Below are 22,495 nucleotides of genomic sequence, written 5' to 3'. Positions count from 1 at the left end.
CGCCGCGGTCGGAGATCATCGGGCTGTACACACGTGGCATGTGTGCTTGATCATCTGTATTTAAGCTGGGTGTCTTTGTCACACTGGCACTCTTGGGCTGGAATAAAGATGGATGATGTTGCACCTGAGTGAGTTTACAGTAACCAGATTTTTGAGTCGTTACAGATACGTACAATTGAAATTAGGTCTTCAACATGTCTGAATAGCTATCGTAGATTGGGTATTGTACAATGAGAAGGGGTTAATTAATAGTCTTTTTCTGCGGGGTCCTTTCGGGAAGAATGATCATAACATGATTGAATTCTTCATGAAGACTGAAAGTGAAGTTGTCCAATCCAAAACTAGGTCCTAAATCTAAACAGAGGAAACTACGAAGGTATGAGGAATGGCTATGATAGATTGGGAAGAGTCATTAAAAGGCATGATGGTGGATAGTCAATGGCTAACATTTAAGTAACGAATGCATGAATTGCAACAATTATACATTCCTTTCTGCTGCAAAAACACAAAAGGAAAAGTGGCCCAACCATGGTTTACACAAGAATATAAGGATAGTATTAGATCCAAAGAGGAGTCATACAAAGTTGCCAGAACAAGTAGCAATCCTGAGGATTGGGAGCAATTTCGTATTCAGCAAAAAAGGACCAAGAGATTGTTTAAGAGGGGGAAAATTGTGTATGAGACTAAACTTGCAAGGATCATAAAAACCGACTGTAAAAGTTTCTCCCAGTAAGTAAAAAGAAAAAGATTAGTGAAGACAAATGTAGGTCCTTTTCAGTCACAAATGGGATAATTTATAATGGGGAACAAGGAAATGGCAGAACAATTAAATACTTTGGTTCTGTCTTCACAGAAGAGGACACAAATAACATCCCAGAAATGCTAGGGAACTAAGGGTCTAGTGAGCAAGAGAAATTAAAGGTAATGATTATTAGCCAGAAAATAGTGCTGGAGAAACTAATGGGACTGAAAGCTGATAAATCCCCAGGGCCTGATAATCTGCATCCCAGAGGACTAAAAGTGGTAGCCATGGAAATAGTGGATGCATTGGTTATCATCGTCCAAATTTCTACAGATTCTGGTACTGTTGCCGCAGAATGGAGGGTGGCAAATGTAACCCCACTATTTTAAAAAGGAAGGAGAAAGACAACAGGTAACTGTAGCCCGGTTATCCTAACATTAGTAGAATGTGATAAAGGGACACTTAGAAACTATCAACGGGTTTTGACAAAGTCAATATGGATTTATGAAAAGAAAATTGTTTGACAAACCTACTGGAGTTTTTTTTCGAGGATGTAACAGATTCGATAAGGGAGAACGAGTGGATGTCGTATATTTGGATTTTCAGAAGGCCTTTGATAAAGTCCCACAAGAGGTTAGTGTGCAAAATTAAAGCACATGGGATTGGGGGTAATATACTGCCATGGATTGAAAATTGGTTAATTGATAGAAAACAGTCGGAATAAACAGGCCATTTCCTGGGTGGTGAGTAGTGACTAGTGGGATACCACAGGGATCGGTACTTGGGCCCCAGCTAATCACATAAATCGATTTGGAGGAGGAAACCAAATGTAATATTTACAATTTTTCCACAGTACAGGAGCAAGGATGTCTTACTACAATTATACATGGCCTTGGTGAAACTGCACCTGGTGTATTGTGCACAGTTTTGGGTCTCCTTAAGAGCGCAGCGAAGTTCCACCAGACTGATTCCTTGGATGGAAAGATTGTCGTATGAAGAGAGAATGGCTTGACCAGGCCTGTATTCACAAGAGTGAAAGGGGATCTTATTAAATCATAAAATTCAGACTGGGTTGGAGAGATTGGATATGGGGAGAAAGTACCACCTGGCTGGGAAGTTGAGAATAAAAAGTCACAGGCTCAAAATATGCAGTAGGAAATTTAGTACTGAAATGAGAAATGTTTTCACTCACGATGGGGAAGCTGGGAAACTGTTGACTACAGAAGGCAGTGGAGCCAAATTGCTGAATATATTTAAGAAGGAGATACGATATCTTGATACAAAAGGCATCAAGGGCTATGGAGTAAAAGCATGAACATGGTGGTAAAGGATCAGTTATGATCATATTTAATGGTGGTGCAGTCTTTAAAGAACCAAATGGACAACGACTGCTCTTATGTTTTTGTGAATTTAACTGTCAATATATTGAAATTATCCCAGCAAAGAGCAAAATTATAGGACTGTTCACACTGGCAGAAGGGACGAGAACCACCAGACACAATCTGTCTGTGTGTGTGTGTGTGTGTGTGTGGAGGCAGGGTCATTGAATACATTTAAGGTGGAGATAGATATATTTTTGAACAATAAGGGAGTCAAGGGTTATGGGGAACAGGCAGGAAAGTGTTGAGACCAAGATCAGACCAGTCATGATTTTACTGAATGGCAGAACAGGCTCGAGGTGCTAAATGGCACACGAATGTTATGTAAACCTCTCTGCCTCCGTTAAGACACTAAAATGTATCTGTGGTCCCACTGCCTTATGTGGCTGAACAAATGTGAACATTTTCATGTGTTATATTACAGCATTGCAACGCTAGATTGAAATGCATGAATAGAATTGGCAAGATATACTCTTACGTATTAATGCTTGGAAGTCACAAGACACCAGAGGGCGCCGCGGTCGGAGATCATCGAGTTGTACACATGTGGCATGTGTGCTTGATCACCTGTATAAAAGCTGGGTGTCTTTGTCACACTGGCACTCTTGGGCTGGAATAAAGATGGATGAGGTTGCACCTGAGTGAGTTTACAGTAACCAGATTTTTGAAATGTTACATATACGTATAATTGAAATTAGGTCTTCAACTTGTCTGAATAGCTATCGTAGATTGGGTATTGTGCAATGAGAAGGGGTTAATTAATATTCTTTTTGTGCAGGGTCCTTAAGGGAAGAATGATAACATGATGGAATTCTTCATGAAGATTGAAAGTGATTGGTAAGAGTCATTAAAAGGCAGAATGGTGGATAGTCAATGGCTAACATTTAAGGAACAAATGCATGAATTGCAACAATTATACATTCCTTTCTGCTGCAAAAACACAAAAGGAAAAGTGGCCCAACCATGGTTTACACAAGAAATTAAGGATAGTATTAAATCCAAAGAGAAGTCATAAAGTTGCCAGAACAAGTAGCAATCCTGAGGATTGGGAGCAGTTTAGTATTCAGCAAAAAAGGACCAAGAGATTGTTTAAGAGGGGGAAAATAGGGTATGAGACTAAACTTGCAAGGATCATAAAAACCGACTGTAAAAGTTTCTCCCAGTATGTAATAAGGAAAAGATTAATGAAGACAAATGTAGGTCCTTTACAGTCACAAATGGGATAATTTATAATGGGGAACAAGGAAATGGCAGAACAATTGAATACTTTGGTTCTGTCTTCACAGAAGAGGACACAAATAACATCCCAGAAATGCTAGGGAACTAAGGGTCCAGTGAGCAAGAGAAATTAAAGGGAATGATTAGGAACAAAATACTGCTGGAGAAACTAATGGGACTGAAAGCTGATAAATCCCCAGGGCCTGATAATCTGCATCCCAGAGGAATAAAAGTGGTAGCCATGGAAATAGTGGATGCATTGGTTATCATCTTCCAAATTTCTACAGATTATGGTACTGTTGCCACAGAATGGAGTGTGGCAAATGTAACTCCACTATTTTAAAAAGGAAGGAGAAAGAAAACAGGTAACTGCAGCCTGGTTAGCCTAACATTAGTAAAATGTGATAAAGGGACACTTTGAAAAAAATCAACAGGATTAGATAAAGTCAATATGGATTTATGAAAAGAACATAGTGTTTGACAAACCTACTGGAGATTTTTGAGGATGTAACTGAGATTAGATAAGGGAGAACCAGTGGATGTCATGTATTTGGATTTTCAGAAGGCCTTTGATAAAGTCCCACAAGAGGTTAGTGTGCAAAATTAAAGCACATAGAATTGGGGGTAATATACTGCCATGGATTGAAAATTGGTTAATTGATAGAAAACCGAGTCGGACTAAACAGGTCTTTGCCTTGGTGGTGGGTAGTGACGAGTGGGATACCACAGGGATCAGTGCTTGGGCCCCAGCTAGTCACATAAATAGATTTGGAGGAGGAAACCAAATGTAATATTTACAATTTTTCCACAGTACAGGAGCAAGGATGTCTTACAATTATACACAGCCTTGGTGAAATTACACCTGGTGTATTGTGCACAGTTTTGGGTCTCCTTAACCAAGAAAGAGTACAGCGAAGTTCCACCAGACTGATTCCTTGGATGGAAAGATTGTCGTACGAAGAGAGAATGGCTTGACCAGGCCTGTATTCACAAGAGTGAAAGGGGATCTTATTGAATCATCAAATTCAGACTGGTTTGGAGATTGGATGTGGGGAGGAAGTACCCCCTGGCTGGGAAGTTGAGAATAAAAGGTCACAGGTTCAGGATATGCGGTAGGAAATTTAGCGCTGAGATGAGAAATGTTTTCAGTCAGGATGGGGAAGCTGAGGAACTGTTGACTACAGAAGGCAGTGGAGCCCAGTTGCTGAATATATTTAAGAAGGAGATGAGTTATCTTGATTCAAAAGGCATCAAGGGCTATGGGGTAAAAGCATGAACATGGTGGTGGTAAAGGATCAGTTATTATCATATTAAATGGCGGTGCAGACTTTAAAGGACCAAATGGGCGACGACTGCTCCTATTTATGCTTTTGTGAATATAAAATGTCAATATATTGAAATTATCCCAGCAAAGAGCAAAATTATAGGACTGTTCACACTGGCAGAAGGGATGAGAACCTGCAGACACAAATTTAAGACAATTGGCAGAAGTACCACAGCTGACATGAGGATAAACTTTTATGCAGTGAGTGGTTAATATCTGGATTGCACTGCCTGAGACGGTGGTGAAAGCAGTTTCAATCATAGGATTGAACAAGTACATGAAGGAAAAACATTGCAGGGCTATAGGGAAAATGCAAGGGAGTAGGACTAGCTGAAGTGTACTTGGAGAGCCAGCTGAGTGGTGACAGCACAGGAGGCCAATGTATGATTGTTGCATAACCGAGTGCAATACTTGTGCTGCAAACAAGTTATGGTCAATGGAAAATAAGCAACCACTAATTGCAAGGAGACAAAACCCAGTCCAATGTTGAACAGTTTATTTACAGTTGATTACATTTCACATCAAGAGCCCAGGCCTCAGCCTGTACAAAGCCACCATTCTATGTAGGACAGAGTCTCACACATATTGTATAAACACAAGTACTGATCAGAAGACACTCTCCCCCAAGGTGTGCTTGTCAAACAGGTACTCTCCCAGGCCATTCTCAGGGGCTCCCAGTCTCTTCAGGTTGGTGATGTGATCTCCAAGCTTCTTGATCATCTTCACTTGTTCATCCAAGTAGTGGGTCTCCAGGAAGTCACACAACTGAAGGAGAAACAGAAAGGAGTTATGGCCAGTAGCAGATATCAAGGAACATTGGAGCTTACTGCTTGAGAGTTGGGATTTTAGTCCTCTTGGACTGGAGGATAGTTAAGTGGTGCAATTGAAATTGATGGAATTACTGCATCATTTAGATGAAAACTTGCTTTGCAAAAATGTGCTGGGATCAGATACTGACAAAATCTTCCCTGAAATAGACCCAACAGAAAGCTATTGGGCAGATATCTTTAAATTAAGTTCAAGGACAGCAATTAACCAAAAGCCCACATTGAAGCATTCGGAAACTTACATGAGGGTCAGTGTTCCCAGTGGAGTGTTTGTGCAGATCCAGCAGACTCTGGTTCACATTCTTCTCCATCTGCAGAGCTCTCTGCATGGCCTCCAAACCATTGCTCCACTCATCCTCCCCTGGTTTCTGAAGAGGAAAATCAGATTAAACAAAGTATTTTTTTTGTCTTTAGATGCTCTGATAATGACTCCACAAGGCAATGTATTGTACTTTAACTGTAGTGACCTTAGTCCATTTAAGGTGTCATATATCTTACATTATTATATATAACTGTATCCTAACATACTATACATGACTGATAAGATATGACCTGTAACCACCAGCATACCTTACCACCAGGGGTGCACTTGCAAGAGACAGGTCTCAGGCAAGTGCAGCATTCGAGAGCTGTGAAATAAAAAGGTACAGGTCCAGAGTGACCTGGACTTCACAACATGCTTTGTGAGAATCTGTACTGAGGGGACAGGACTTTACAGTGGCGACAAGTTACGGGATTACAGAATGGCAAACAACGGATCAGATGAAAAGTACAATGCTGGAGATAATTGGGAGGGATTTATAGAAAGGCTCCAGCAAAGCTTTGTAATCAAAGACTGGTTAGGAGACAACAAAGCAGACAAGAGAAGAGCTCATCTCTTGACCAGCTATGGCTCGAAAACATATGCTTTAATGAAGGATCTGCTGGCACCCAAGAAACCAGCAAGTCAGTCATTTGAAGAATTGAGCACACTGATAAGAGACCACCTGAACCTAGCGAGCAGCCTAAACATGGCCAGACACAGGTTCTACAACTACAGACGCTGTGTGGGACAGAGCATACACAACTTTGTTGCAGAACTTGAGGTTGGCTAGTATGCGAGTTCTCCGATGAACTGAGGAGAGAAATGCTGAGAGACTTTTCATTGAAGGAATAGGCCAAGCAGGCATATTCCGAAAGCTCAGAGACCAAGAACTTGACCTTAGAGGCAGCAGCACTGGTTGCTGACATTCTTGGTAGAAGAAACAAGGTTGATTTACAATGCAGGTACAACTAACAAAATATCAGAACAAGTTCACAGCATTAAACAAGCTGCTACCCCCACAGACCAAACTGGGAGAACAGGCTCTCGACAGCAGGCAGTGGTGCCAGAAGCCATCAAGGGCCACAGAAAAAGGACATTCAAACATCAACCCACAATGTGAGCAATCAACTACAAACTGAGAGAAGCGCGAGAGATCAGCCAGACACAGCTCATTCTTTGGGAACAATGGAAGCGGTCTGTGCTGGAGGTGTGGGGGTGGGCACTCATCAAGGGGGAGTCGATTTCAGCAGGCTGTTTGCAGGAACTGTGAATATACAGGGCATTTGGCCCACATATGCAAAAAAACAGCTCGGCTGGTATACGAATCGAATGGGTCAGAAAGCAGACCAGAAGACGTTGGGGACAATAGCCGGGACACCGATGTACAGCAGGTCAAGACGATCAATGGCCACTGCTCCTACAACAGGACGCCTCCTGTAAATGATGAGGGTCCGACTCAATGGGATACCCGTCAACATGGAGCTGGCTCCAGGAGCGAGTCAATCTCTCATGGGCCCTCAACAATTTCAACAACTGTGGCCGCATAAAAGAGACAGACCAAAACTCAAGGGTCGACACCAAACTAAGGACCTATACCAAAGAAATCATACTAGTCCTCGGCAGTGCCATGCTCTCTGTCACACACAAAGGGACAGTGAACAGACTTCCCCTGTGGATTGTCCCCAGAGACCCCCCAGCACTGCTGGGGAGAAGCTGGCTGGCCAAACTAAGCTGGAAATGGGATGATGTCCATGCTATGTCATTAGAGGGACAGACCTCCTGCTCAACAGTTATAAAGCAATTTGAACATCTTTCAGCCAGGTGTGGGCACTTTCAAAGGTGCCAAAGTCAAAATCTACATCACAGGATGCTCAACTGGTCCATCACAAGGCCAGAGCTGTACCCTGTGTGATGAGGGAAAAGATTGAACATGAACTAGACGGGCTTCTGCAGAAAGGCATTATATCACCTGTGGAATTTAGCGTCTGGGCAAGTCCCATCGTCCCAGTCATGAAGCCTGATGGATCCGTACGAATCTGTGGGGACTACAAATCTACCATAAACAGAGTCTCCCTACAGGACCAGTACCCGCTGCCCAGAGTGGAGGACTTATTTGCCACATTGGCTGGAGGTAAACTTCTCAAACCTAGACCTCACCTCTGTAAAGATGACGCAAGAATTGACCAAAGAATCCAAGCTACTCACCATCAACTAACAGAGGCCTTTTCATGTACAATCGACGCCCATTCAGCATCAGGTCGGCAGCTGCCATATTCCAGTGCAACATGGAGTCTACTCAAGTCTATCCCGGGGACGGTTGTATTGCAAGACGACATACTTATCACGGGCAGGGACACAGACTCCCATCTCCATAATTTGGAGGAAGTACGAAAGCGGTTGGATCAGGTAGGCATACGAGTCAAGAAATCCAAGTGCCTATTTCTCGCACCAGAGGTTGAATTTTTGGGCAGAAGGATTGCCGCTGACGGAATCTGCACAACAGAGTCCAAAACAGAAGCAATTCGCCTGGCACCCAAGCCCCAGAATGTCTCAGAACTGCACGCCTTTCTTGGGCTACTCAATTACTTTGGGAACTTTATGCAGACCTTGAGCATGCTGCTGGAGCCTCTCCATGTGCTGCTCAGGAAGGGGTGCGATTGGTTTTGGGGGGACGCCCAGGAACGCGCCTTCAATAAAGGCACATAACCTTCTGTGTTCCAACAGTGTTTTGAATCTTTGATCCATTTAAAAAACTGGTTCTCACATGCGATGCGTCAGCGTATGGGGTCGGGTGCATTTTGCAGCATGTGAATACTGCGGGCAAATTACAACCCATAGCTTATGCCTCCAGGTCACTTTCGCGGGTGGAGCGCGGGTACAGAATGGTAAAGAAGGCGCTCGCGTACGTGTACGGTGTCAAAAAGATGCACCAATACCTTTCCGGAGCCAAGTTCGCGTTAGAAACCAACCACAAGCCCCTCACGTCCCTCCTATCCAAGAGCAAGGCAATAAACGCTAACACCCCAGCGCGAATTCAACAGTGGCCACTCATGTTGGTGTCCTACGAATATACCATAAGGCAGACAACTGCCGACATGCTCAGCAGGCTACCCTGGTGACCACGGAAGGGTCTGATGAATAGGACTAAGATAGTCATGGCAATCAATGCCTTTGAGTCCACAGATTCGCCAATGACGGCTCGCCAAATCAGAGCCTGGACAGCCAGCGACCCCACGCTATCCTTCATAAAAAGATGTGTCCTAACCAGTGACTGGCTCGTGATGACTGCCCCGAGGAATTAAAACCCTTTCACAGGCGCATGCATGAGCTATCACTACAAGCAGACTGCCTAATGTGGGGTAGCCAAGTAGACATGCCTCTGCGAGGCGGAGAGGCATTTGTCCGGGAGCTGCACTGAGAGCACCCGGGGATCATTCTCAAAGGCCATCGCCAGATCCCACATCTGGTGGCCTGGTGTTGACGTGGACTTGGAGCTCCGCGTACAAAGGTGCACCATTTGTGCCTAGCTCAGCAATGCCCCCAGGGAGGGTCTTGAGCCCCTGGGCCCTGGCCTACCAAACTGTGGTCATGGGTGCACATAGACTATGCGGGCCCAGTCATGGCCAAAATGTTCCTCGTAGTTGTAGATGCATTTTCAAAGTGGATCGAATGCACCATTTTAAACCCGAGCACAACCTCCACCACTGGAGAACCTTGCAACCACGTTTGCAATGCATGGAATCCCTGACATATTGGTCAGTGACAATGGTCCGTCTTCACCAGCACAGAATTCCAAGATTTTATAATTGACCACGGCATAAATCACATCAAGCCAGCCTCCAACAGCCAGGTGGAGAGAGCAATGCAAATCATTAAACAAGGCATGCTTAAAATACAAGGTCGCACGCTGCAGGGTCACCTGTCGTGACTGCTGCTGGCATACAGATCTCGTCTGCACTCATTGACTGGGATCCCGCCGTGCAACTGTTGATGTTAAAGACTTTAAAAACAAGGCTCTCATTAATCCTCCCAGACATGCATGAAATCGTTGAGGCAAAGCACCATAAGCTGACTGAGTACCATGACAGAAATTCGAGGGGGGAGATGGAATGAGATAGGGAACAAAGTGTTTGTAGTAAACTATGGCAGAGGTCCCAAATGGCTTGCAGGGACAGTAACGGGCAAGGAAGGAAACAGGCGACTGGTAGTACAAATGGACAATGGCAAAACCTGCCAGACGCATGTAGACCAAGTCAAAATCAGATTTACCAACAACACTGTGGAACCAGAGGGGCAGACTACAATGTGGAACTCGCATCACACCTGATGGACAGATGGAGGGAACAACCTGAGGAAAGGGTAATCGCAACAGACAGCCCAGGCGAGTCAACAACAATCACACCAATTGAAACAGACAGCTCAGTCGAGATACCAGCAACCACACCCAAAGAAAAACAGACAACAAGGCAAAAAACTGAACAACTCAGATGCTCCATGCGAGAGCGTAGACCACCTGAGACTGAACCTATAAAGACAATAAGACCTTGGGGGAGGGTGGTGTATATATAAATAAAAGATATGACCTGTAAGCACGAGCATATCTTACCACCAGGGGTGCACTTGCAAGAGACAGGTATACAAGAACAGGTCTCAGGCAAGTGCAGCATTCCAGAGCTGTGAAATAAAGGTACAGGTCCAGAGTGACCTTGACTTCACTACATGCCTCATGTGAATCTGTACTGAGGGGACAGGACTTCACACCTGGTGACCTGCCTTCTGTACTGCACCTGGCACACCTGTACAGACAACCTGCAAGTCTGACTGCAGTGCCCTCTGGTGGCACATATGTAATAGTACAAACAGTAAAAACACATTTGGAAATAGGACAGTATTGAAGGAAATTAGGGATGAAAAAAATGCAATCAGAAGTTTAGGTTACCATGAACCAATATGTTAGAATATTGAATTACTGCATTGTCAAATTTATGAGGTGAACAGCATAGATGTATTTGAGGGGAAGCTAAATAAGTACATGAGGGAAAAAGGATTAGAACGACATGTTGCTGGATAAAGCAAGGTGGGAGGACGACGTCTGGAGCCTGATCACCAGCATGGACCAGTTTGTCCGAATGGCTGGTTCCTGTGGAACTGGAACCAACTCCTTTACAATGTATTGTGAACAATCAGTCTAAGGGGAACGAAACAGAAGGCCCCTCGTTTATGGAGCCAAACCTTGATGTCTGCCAAGATGATTCGGCCTCCACGCCGATTCTGGAATTCCATCAGTTTCTCAGCATGCTCACGTTCCTCATGTGACTGCTCCTTGAAGAACTCAGCAAAGTGACGCAGGGCAACATCATCCCGGTCAAAGTAGAAGGACTGCGGAGGGATCAGAAGAGTAGTTGATTATTGCATGGCAGACTCATCAGCATGGGCACTGTACATGAAGCCAAACTCATTTTTCTTACTTTTTTTAAGGGCTCAGTCTCACTGAACTTGTATGTATATTTATGGAAACTAGAACCTACTCAATTAACCTGGTAAATACATTGGATAATCTCAGCTCCAGCCATAGGGAAACCTAACATGAGAAATATGAACAGGAGTAGACCACACAGCTCAGAGCCTGTTCCACCATTTAAGATTATGGCTGATCTGATCATGGACTCATCCCCACATAACCCCTTAGCATTTAAGAAACTGTATTACAGTCTTAAATTTATTCAATGTCTCAGCTTTCCACAGCTCAGGCAGTGAATTCCACAGATTGACAACCCTCAAGATATTTCAGTTCTAAATGGGAAGCCCCTTATTTTAAGATCATGCCCTCTAGTTGTAGTCTCCCCATCAGTGAAAACATCCTCTCTGTATCCACCAATTCAAGCCCCCTCAATCTTATACAGTTCAATAAGTTCACCTCATTCTTCTGAATTCCAAATGAGTAGAGGCACCCACCCCACCCTCCTCCGCTCCTGCTGTACTGTGGCACTTTGCAATCTTGCTCCACTTCAATAAACATTTGCTCTTTGATTCTTGTTATGCTGAAGTGCATGACCTCACTTTCCAACAGTCAAATTTTTGCCCACTCACTTAGCCTGCCTATGTCCTTTTGCAGAAGTGTGTTCTCCTCACACATTACTGACGCAAATTTGGGAGGAACAAACTAGGCTACGTAACCAACTTGGATGGAGGAACAGAGTGTAATATAGATTGTAAATAGTTGGGGTCCCAGCACTGATCCTTGCGGCACTCTACTAGATACTGGTTGCCAACCAGAGAATGAACCATTTATCCTGACTCGGTTCTTTAGCCAATCCTCTATCCATGCTAATATATTACCCCCAAAGCCTGTGAACTTTCATCTTGTGCAGTAATCTTTTGTGTCACCTTGTCAAATACCTTATGGAGGTCCAAATACACCACAGCCACTGGTTTACCTTTACCCACCCTGTTCCATACATCCTCAAAGAACTCCAGCAAATTTGTCAAACACGACTTCCCCTCACAAATCCATGCCGACTCTGCCTGATCAAATTTTGCTTTTCCAAATGTCCCTGCGATGTTATTAGGCTAACTGGTCAAAAGTTTCTTCCTTTTAAAAAAAAAATAGGTGCATTACATTTGCAGCTTTCCAATCTGCTGGGACCTCCCCAGAATCCAGGGAATTTTGGTAAATTATAACCAATACATCCACAATCCCTGCTTCTCAAGACCCTAGGATGCAAGCCATCAGGACATATCTCTGCATTGAGCCCAATTATCTTACTGAGTTCTACTTCCTCAGGTGATAGTTATTGCATTAAGTACCTCCCCCCAATAGCCTCTTGACTATCCACCATTGGAATGTTGTTACTGTCCTCTACTGTCAAAACAGATACAAGATATTTGTTCAGATTTTCTGCCATCTCTATGTTGCCCATTACAAATTCCCCAGTCTCATCCTCTTACGTGATTTAGAAACATTTGTAGGCTATGGAAACAGAGTTGTATCGCTCCACCCAACATTCAGCAAGGCACAATGGACTGAATGGCCTCCTGTGCTGCATCACTCCATAATCATCAACTCAGCTTTGATTGAACATGCTTAAAACTGGAACTTTAATCTTGGCACCCAATATTCATTGTAGCTCTGGAAATTAGTGAAGGAATTGCCACAAGATTTATACCCTGGTCACCAGAAGCATGCTCCAATAATAATTGTTTATTAACCCAAATACATTTTGTATAGGCTAGTGGAGAGGCAGTAAAAGCAACTGCCTAAACTAGATCTAGCCACAGTGCAGAATTCATATCATAAAAAAAAAAAGAAAAAAAACTAACCAAGTTTTACTGGCTACATTCATGCCAAGGAACTCAAACTACCACAAGCAGCATTAATTTGGCACAGTCTACACAAATCAAAGCATTGTTGAGAACCAGAGACCACAGAATAAAAGTTATGAGAACCCCTCAGAATTTGAGGGTGCTTGGTGAAGGTCACAGGGGTTAAGGGAGAGTCCACTGAGTACAGACAATTGATGATAAAGCAAATAGTTAATGATTGCAAAAAGTTAGAGGAAAGACAGAAGGATACAAACTGGTACTTAAAATTAATGGCAAGAAATACTCGGAACAGGAGGGAAGCAGAAACATTTGTAACACTTTCTTCCCATCCTCCTCCTGTGGAGGTGAGGGATGGCTGGGAAAGAAAGCGTTTCAGATTTCCACCACACTGGTGGGAAAAGAATACTTCCTGACATCCCTCCGAAATGGCATAGATTTATTTTTATGACATCACCCATTGAACCAGCAAGGTAAGGAAAATCAATGCAGTGATTTAGAATGAGGATACAAATTTTGAATTCCTTGCATTGTGTGCAGAATGTATTCCAAATAAACTACATCAAGCTCAAGATCCCAGGAAAAAAGAATCAAGATAATCAAATACAGCTGCTGCCAGGAACAGAGAGAATGTTAATAAATACAAATTAAGATAAATTGTACCATATTACAGCTTTAAAGTGAACTCACTGCATAGATTCAGGGCTTGGGGCAGGTGGGCAGAAAGAGAGAAATAGGTGGGCTAGGTATAGCACAGGATTTCATAAATTCACATTACATAGTCTCCATTGTAAAGTGGCAAAAAATACAAAACTCACCATAGAGAGATAAACATAGGAGGAATAGAGCTCCATGTTGATCTGCTTGTTGACAGCATCCTCACAATCCTGGTGGTAATTCTGACGCACTTGAGAAGCCATCTTAATATTATATTTTATTTTTCCAAAGTAAAAACTTTGTAGAAGTACAAAGATAACATTTCACTAATATCAAACTCCTATATTTATACTGACGGATAATCCAGGGTGTGGCACTCTCGATGATGAGTGACAGTCATCAATACCCAATCAGAAGTTGCATCTTCTCAGAGCACCAATCAAGTAAAGTGAGGAGGGAGATGGACTCCCAGAGCCAATCAGATCTTTGAAGAATGAGCATCATTGGCTGACTTCTCAGTGAGGATCTCAATTGTCCGAACTTTCCTCAAACACAGTTCAAATATCCAGAGTCACAGGTTTAATTGGATTCTCTATTCTTTGGGCTAATTAATTAGAATGTTTAATTCAGCTCTCGGAAACACTTAAACCATAAGTGCTCCCTTGAAAAGGGGGAATAAACTGTCAGATCCACATTATGACAAAACTAACATAAAAACTTAAAAAATTTACATTATTTCCCTGTATCCACGCTGCGCTCCCCTCCCTCTGGTGCCCTCCGATGACGGGAAGCCTCAAGCATACCGGCAGACACCGCGTGCTCCCAATCCAGGGATACCCGGGCACGGATATAGTCGCGGAAGAGAGGCAGGCAGACGGAGAGAACACCCCATCGACCATGCTCTGCCTGGACCAGTTAATGGCCACCTTGAAAGGTTCATTAAATCCTCTGTTGTTTGCGAGTCAGTGTCTTTTTAATAGTTCTGGATTGTTCAGTAGGTTGGTCATTTGCAGGTATCTGCGGGTTTGAAGCAACATCCAAACAACTCATTGGATATTTGTCTGATAGACTGAGACGATAGACAGAGAAGTCGAGAAAGGGAAGTGAAGTGACAGAAATGGACCATGTGAAGGTGAGTGAAGGGTGGAAATTGGGAACATCGTGAATTAAATTTTCCAGTTTATTGTGAGAGCAGCAAAAAGCATTGATATTATCAATGTGTTGGGAAAAGAGGTGAGGGAGGGGCCATGGTGGGATTTTAATACGAGGATAAGAATCTTGAATTTGAGGCGCTGTCAGAACGGGAGCCAATGATGGTCCACAAGCACAGGGGTCATGGGTGAGTGGGACTAGGTGTGTGTTAGGATACAGGCAGCAGAGTTTTGGATAAGCTTAAGTTTATGGAGCATGTAAGACTAGCAGGAGAGCATTGAAATAGTCAATTCTAGAGATAAAAAGGCACAGATGAGGGTTATCCATTAGCGCAGTTCTGAGCTCAGAGCGAGGAATACCTGCAGCTAAACCCATCATCATAGGCAGTCACTCAGCATCCAGGAAGACTTGCTTTCTCTCCTAAAGTGAGTTCGTTGGCGGCTGAACAGTCCAACATGAAAGCCACAGACCCTGTCACAGATGGGACTGATATTCGTCGGGGGAAGGGGGTGGGTGGCACTGATTTACCACACCTTCCTTCCGCTGCCTGACCTCTTCACGCTCGCAGCGTTGAGATTCAAAGAGCTCAACGCCCTCCCGGATACACTTTTTCCAACTAGGATGGACTTCGGCCAGGGTCTCCCAGGCATCAGTGGTGCTGTCGCACTTCATCAGAGAGGTTTTGAGGGTGTCCTTGTAACGTTTCCACTGCTCAACTTTGGCTCGTTTGCCATAAAGGAGTTCCGCATAGAGCAGTTGCTTAGAGAGTCTCATGTCTGGCATGTGGACTAAGTGGCCTGCCCAGCAAAGCTGATCACATGTGGTTAGTGCTTCAATGCTGGGGATGTTAGCCTGCACGAGGACACTGATGTCGGTGTGTCTGTCCTCACAAGGAATTTGTAGGATACGGAGGCATCTTTGGTGATATATCTCCAGCGACTGGATGTGCCTTCTGTAAGTCGTCCATGCCTCTGATCCATACAGTAGGGTGGGTATTACTATAGTCCTCTAGAGCGTGAGCTTGGTGGTAGGTTTGAGGGCCTGGTCTTCGAACATTCCTTTCCTCAGGCAGTTGAAGGCTGCACTGGCGCACTGGAGGCAATATTGAATCTCCGCATCAATGTCTGCCTTTGTTGACAGGAGGCTCCCGCGGTATGGGAAGTGGTCCACATTGTCGAGGGCCACGCCGTGAATCTTGATGTCTGTGGGGCCGTGCTGTGCGGCGAAGACAGGCTGATGGAGGATCTTTCCCTTTTGGATGTTAAGTGTAATGCCAATGATTTCATATGCCTCGGTGACTACAGCGACTATATGCTGGAGTTCAGCCTCAGAATGTGCGCAGACGCATGCGTCGTCCGCATACTGCGGTTGAACGACAGAGGTTTGGGTGGTCTTGGACCTGGTCTGGAGAGGGCATAGGTTAAACTGCTTCCCATTGATTCTGTAGATTATTTCCACTCCAGCAGGAAGCTTGTTGACAGTGAGGTGGAGTTGGCAGTGAGGATGATTGAGAAAAGCTTTGGAGCGATGACGCAGCCCTGTTTGACCCAGCTTCGGATTTGGAATGAGTCTGTAACAAATCCGCTGATAAGGATCACAGCATGCATGTCGTCGTGGAGCAGGCGAAGGATGTTGATAAACTTTTGGGGGTATCCAAAATGGAGGGAGGACGCTCCAATAACCATCACGGTCGACAGTCTCAAAGGCCATTATAAGATCGAAAAATGCCATGTGGAAGGGCTGGCGCTGCTCCCTGCATTTTTCCTGCACTTGGCGTGCTGCAAAGATCATGTCCGTTGTTACCCGTAGGGGACGAAATACGCACTGTGACTCCGGGAGGAGCTCCTCGGCCACAGGGAGAACATGGCTGAGGTGAACTGAACCACATCCCTGTGCAGCATGTTAAGTTTATTTCGAACTTTGGCTAGACAACACTTGGAGTATTGTGCAAGTGCTGATTTCCATAGAATTATATAGAAAGTTATAATTAATAATCTAAGAGAGACTTCAAAAGAAACTTCTTTACTCAAAGAGTGTTTAGAATGTTTAACTCGCTATCAATAAGAATAGTTGAGACAAAAAGCATAGTCGCGTTTAAGGGGAAGCTAGAAGAACACATGAGGAAGGAAGGATTGGAAGGATATGCTGATAGGGTTAAATGAAGTTGGGAGGAGGCTCAGTGTGTGAAGTCAAGTCCTCTCAGTACTTCGCTCTCCATGCTCATGATTGAAAGACTATTAAATCGATCTTGTCTCATTCGGTTCCTTACATCATCATTGATGTGTTTTACGTTCAAGAAGAACCGCTCACCAGTGCAATTTGCCAGGCTGAATGGCCTTTTTCTGTGCTGTAAATTCTAAGTAATTCTTAAAACAAGGGTATCTGTGAAGTTTTTCACTTCGAGTAAGCTGAAGAATTTGTTTTGTCTGAAATATGAAGCCGTCAAACTCATTAGCACGCAAAACCCAACATTACTTGTAGAATTGTGTCTCATCAACGTACGAGTTGTGGTGACATCGAAACTCCAAAAGTGCCATTGAGAGATGCAAAGAATACGGTAACATAGTGGTTATGTTGCTGGACGAGTAATTCAGAGGCCTGGACTAATGATCTAAAGTTTCACCAAGGCAGCTGGGGAATTAAAATTCAGTTAATTAAATTAAAATCTGGAATAAAAAGCTAGTATCAGTAATGTTGCCCAGGGAGCTATCGGATTGTCATCTGCTTCAATAATGTCCTTAGGGAAGGAAATCTGGCCGATATGACTCCAAACCCAAAGCAACGTGGTTGAGTCGTAACTTCCCTCTGAAATGGCCTCGCAAGCCAATCAGTTGTAACAAACCGCTACGATAAACAATAATTCGAATAAAACAGGATGGACAACCCGGCATTGACCTCGGCACCGGCTTCTGACATGACAATGGTACACCCAGCCCAGTCGACACTGCAAAGTCCTCCTCACTAACATCTAGTATCTTGTGCCTAAATGGGGAGAGCGGTCCCACAGGTTAGTCGAGCAACAGCCCGACATAGTCATAATCACAGAATCATACCTTTCAGCCAATGTCCCAGATTCCTCCTTCACCATCCCTGTGTATGTCCTGTCCCACCAGAAGGGCAGACCCACCAGAGGTGGTGACACAGTGGAAAACAGTCGGGAGGGAGTAGCGGTAGGAGTCCTGAACATTTAATCTGGACCCAATCAAGTCTCATGGGTTCAGGTCAAGCTTGGGCATGGAAACCTCCTGCTGATTACCACCTACCGCCCTCCCTCAGCTGATGAATCAGTACTCCTCCATGTTGAAGGCCACTTGGAAGAAGCACTGATATTAGCAATAGGCTTCAATGTCCATTACCAAGAGGGGCTCGGCAGCACTGAGCAAGCGGGCTGAGTCCTGAAGGACATAACATCCAGATTGGGCTTCCGACAGATGGTGAGAGAATCAACACAAGGGAAAAACCTACTGATCTTGTCCACAGAAATCTACCTGTCACAGATTCATCTCTCCATGACAGCATTGGTAGCAGTGACCACCACACAGTCCTTGTGGAGAAAAAGTCTTGTCTTCACACTGAGGACACCCTCCTTCATGGTGAGTGGCTTGACCACAGTGTTAAATGGAATAGATTCAAAACAGATCTAGCAGCTCAAAACTGGGCATCCATGAGACACTGTGGGTCATAGAAACATAGAAACAAAGAAAATAGGTGCAGGAGCAGGCCATTCAGCCCTTCTAGCCTGCACCGCCATTCAATGAGTTCATGGCTGAACATGAAACTTCAGTACCCCCTTCCTGCTTTCTCGCCATACTCCTTGATCCCCCGAGTAGTAAGGACTTCATCTAACTCCCTTTTGAATATATTTAGTGAATTGGCCTCAACTACTTTCTGTGGCAGAGAATTCCACAGGTTCACCACTCTCTGGGTGAAGAAGTTTCTCCTCATCTCGGTCCTAAATGGCTTACCCCTTCTCCTGAGACTGTGACCCCTGGTTCTGGACATCCCCAACATTGGGATCATTCTTCCTGCATCTAACCTGTCTAAACCCGTTAGAATTTTAAACGTTTCTATGAGGTCCCCTCTCATTCTTCTGAACTCCAGTGAATACAAGTCCAGTTGATCCAGTCTTTCTTGATAGGTCAGTCCCACCATCCCGGGAATCAGTCTGGTGAATCTTCGCTGCACTCCCTCAATAGCAAGAATGTCCTTCCTCAAGTTAGGAGACCAAAACTGTACACAATACTCCAGGTGTGGCCTCACCAAGGCCCTGTACAACTGTAGCAACACCTCCCTGCCCCTGTACTCAAATCCCCTCGCTATGAAGGCCAACATGTCATTTGCTTTCTTAACCGCATGCTGTACCTGCATGCCAACCTTCAATGACTGATGTACCATGACACCTAGGTCTCGTTGCACCTTCCCTTTTCCTAATCTGTCACCATTCAGATAATAGTCTGTCTCTCTTTTTTTACCACCAAAGTGGATAACCTCACATTTATCCACATTATACTTCATTTGCCATGCATTTGTCCACTCACCTAACCTATCCAAGTCACTCTGCAGCCTCATAGCATCCTCCTCGCAGCTCACACTGCCACCCAACTTAGTGTCATCCGCAAATTTGGAGATACTACATTTAATCCCCTCGTCTAAATCATTAATGTACAGTGTAAACAGCTGGGGCCCCAGCACAGAACCTTGCGGTACCTCACTAGTCACTGCCTGCCATTCTGAAAAGTACGCATTCACTCCTACTCTTTGCTTCCTGTCTAACAAGCAGTTCTCAATCCACGTCAGCACACTACCCCCAATCCCATGTGCTTTAACTTTGCACATTAATCTCTTGTGTGGGACCTTGTCGAAAGCCTTCTGAAAGTCCAAATATACCACATCAACTGGTTCTCCTTTGTCCACTTTACTGGAAACATCCTCAAAAAATTTCAGAAGATTTGTCAAGCATGATTTCCCTTTCACAAATCCATGCTGACTTGGACCTATTATGTCACCATTTTCCAAATGCGCTGCTTTGACATCCTTAATAATTGATTCCATCATTTTACCCACTACTGAGGTCAGGCTGCCCGGTCTATAATTCCCTGTTTTCTCTCTCCCTCCTTTTTTAAAAAGTGGGGTTACATTGACTACCCTCCATTCGATAGGAACTGATCCAGAGTCAATGGAATGTTGGAAAATGACTGTCAATGCATCCGCTATTTCCAAGGCCACCTCCTTAAGTACTCTGGGATGCAGTCCATCAGGCCCTGGGGATTTATCGGCCTTCAATCCCATCAATTTCCCCAACACAATTTCCCGACCAATAAAGATTTCCCTCAGTTCCTCCTCCTTACTAGACCCTCTGACCTCTTTTATATCCGGAAGGTTGTTTGTGTCCTCCTGAGTGAATACCGAACCAAAGTACTTCATCAGCAACTGCAGAATTGTATTGCACCACAATCTGTAACTTCATGGCCACACCTCTAGCCAAGCTGTTCCAGTACAGAGACACTGGCATCTACCCAACAATGTGAAAAATTGCCCTGGTACGTCCTGTCCAGAAAAAGCAGGACAAATCCATTCAGGCTAATTACCGCCCCATCAGTCTACACTCAAACTTCAGCAAAGTGAGGGAAGATTTTGTCGACAATAATCTGCTCACTGATGCCCAGTTTGGGTTGTGCCAGGACCACTCGGCTCCTGATCTCATTGCAGCCTTGGTCCAAACATGTACAAAGGAACTGAATTCAAGGTGAGGTGAGAGTGACTGCCTTTCACAGCAAGGCAGCATCTGATTTAGTGCGGCATCAAGTAGCCCTTGTAAAAGTGAAGTCAATGCGAATATAGAAAACTCTCGATGAGCTGGACTCATATCTAGCACAAAGGAAGTGGTTGTTGGTGGTCAATCATCTCAGCCCCAGCACATCTCTGCAGGAATACCTCAGGGCAGTGTCCTTGGCCCAACTATCTTAAGCTGCTTCATCAATGAACTTCCCTCCATCATAAAGGCCAGAAGTGGGAATGTTCGCTGATGATTACACAGTGTTCTGTTCCATTCGCAAGACATCAGAAAATGAAGCAGCCCCTGTCCACATGCAGCAAGACCTGGATGACATTCAGTGTGGAGCTGATAATGGCCGAGTAAAAATGGCACCACACAAGTGCCAGGCAATGACGATCTGCAAAAAGCGAGAGTCTAACCACCCGCCCTTAACATTCACTGCCACTGAATTCCCCAGCATTAACCCCTGGGGGTCATCGCTGATCAGCAACTGAACTCGCTCAGCCGCATAAATACTCTGGTAATAAGAGCAGGCCAGAGGCTGGGTATTTTACGGTGAGTGTCCCACCTCCTGACACCCGAAAGTCTTTCCAGTATCGACAAGGCACAAGGCAGGAGTGTGGTGGAATACTCTCCACTTGACTGGAAGAGTGCAGCTTCAGCAATCATCAAGAAGCTTGACACCATCGAGGACAAAGCAGCCCACTTGATTGGCACCCCATCCACCACTTTCCACATTCATTGCTTCCACCACCGGTGCACCATGGCTGCAGTGTATACCATCGACAAGATGCACTGCAGCAACTCGCCAAACCTTTATCAGCAGCACAAGCCATCCCACGAGCTCTAGCAATTAGAAGGACAAGAGCAGCAGAAGTTTGGGAACACAATCAACTGCAAGTTCACCTCCACTTAAACACCAACCTGACTTGAAAATATATCACCATTCCTTTTTCGTCACTGCGGCAAAATCCAGGAACTCCCTCCCTAAAAGCACTGTTGGAGTACCTTCACCACAAGACTGCAGCGGTTCAAGAATATGGCTGACTAGCACCTTCTCAAAGGTAATTAGAGATGGACATTAAATACTGTCCTTGAGCTCAAACATTGCTAGTCTCTATAAGCTGTTATTCACTTCTTTACCCACACAGCTTCACAGAAAATCCACAGCAGCAGCAGTGCGTTTACTGAGCTACCGCAGTAATAACTCTGAATGCAAAGAGCATCGATGCATTTAAGGGAAAGCTAGATAAACGCAAGGGAGAAAGGAATAGAAGGAGATGCTAATCAGGCTAGATGAAGTGGGGTGGGAGAAGGCTCACATGGAGCATAAACCACAGCATGGCCCAGTTGGCCCGAATGGTCTTTTTCTGTGCTGTAAATTGTAAGAAATTCTTAAAACACGAGCACCTGTAAAGTGTCACATCGAGTGAGCTGGAGACTTTGTTGATACATGAAGCCATCAAACCTTTCAGCATGCAAACCCAGGCCGACTCGTGGAACTGTGGCTCATCAATATATGACAATTTGTAACATCGATATCCGAAAGGCGCATGAGTGTTGCGAAGACATTAACATGGAATATCTGTACTTGTCAATTTAATTGCACTCAACACAGTTCTCAGCTAAATTCCGAAAAATAACTTGTAAACACTGGATTATTGGAGCTGCAGCAATACCATTTGTATCCATTCACCGCCACAAAGGAGAGAAATGGAGATCTAATACAGGGTGATAGTAATGAAATTCACAATGGTACTAAAAAAAAGTTGATAGTCGGCTTATAAATTGAGTGC

The 22,495-nt window shown here is 44.4% G+C and overlaps 1 protein-coding gene across 1 annotated transcript; it reads right to left on the bottom strand.

Annotated features, from left to right (window-relative positions):
• Positions 1 to 5,269: 5,269 nt before the first annotated feature.
• On the bottom strand, positions 5,270 to 14,034 carry LOC139262572 (ferritin heavy chain, oocyte isoform-like). Its single transcript, XM_070877735.1, has 4 exons — positions 13,933 to 14,034; positions 11,027 to 11,173; positions 5,733 to 5,858; positions 5,270 to 5,428 (listed from the first exon to the last, which is right to left on the bottom strand). The coding sequence occupies exons 1-4, from the start codon at positions 14,032 to 14,034 to the stop codon at positions 5,270 to 5,272; spliced, it is 534 nt and encodes a 177-aa protein (XP_070733836.1).
• Between the last annotated feature and the right edge of the window lie 8,461 nt (positions 14,035 to 22,495).

The sequence above is a fragment of the Pristiophorus japonicus genome, chromosome 4 (genome assembly GCF_044704955.1).
Source record: "Pristiophorus japonicus isolate sPriJap1 chromosome 4, sPriJap1.hap1, whole genome shotgun sequence".
NCBI lineage: Eukaryota > Metazoa > Chordata > Chondrichthyes > Pristiophoridae > Pristiophorus > Pristiophorus japonicus.
This window is presented reverse-complemented; position numbering and strand designations above follow the sequence as displayed.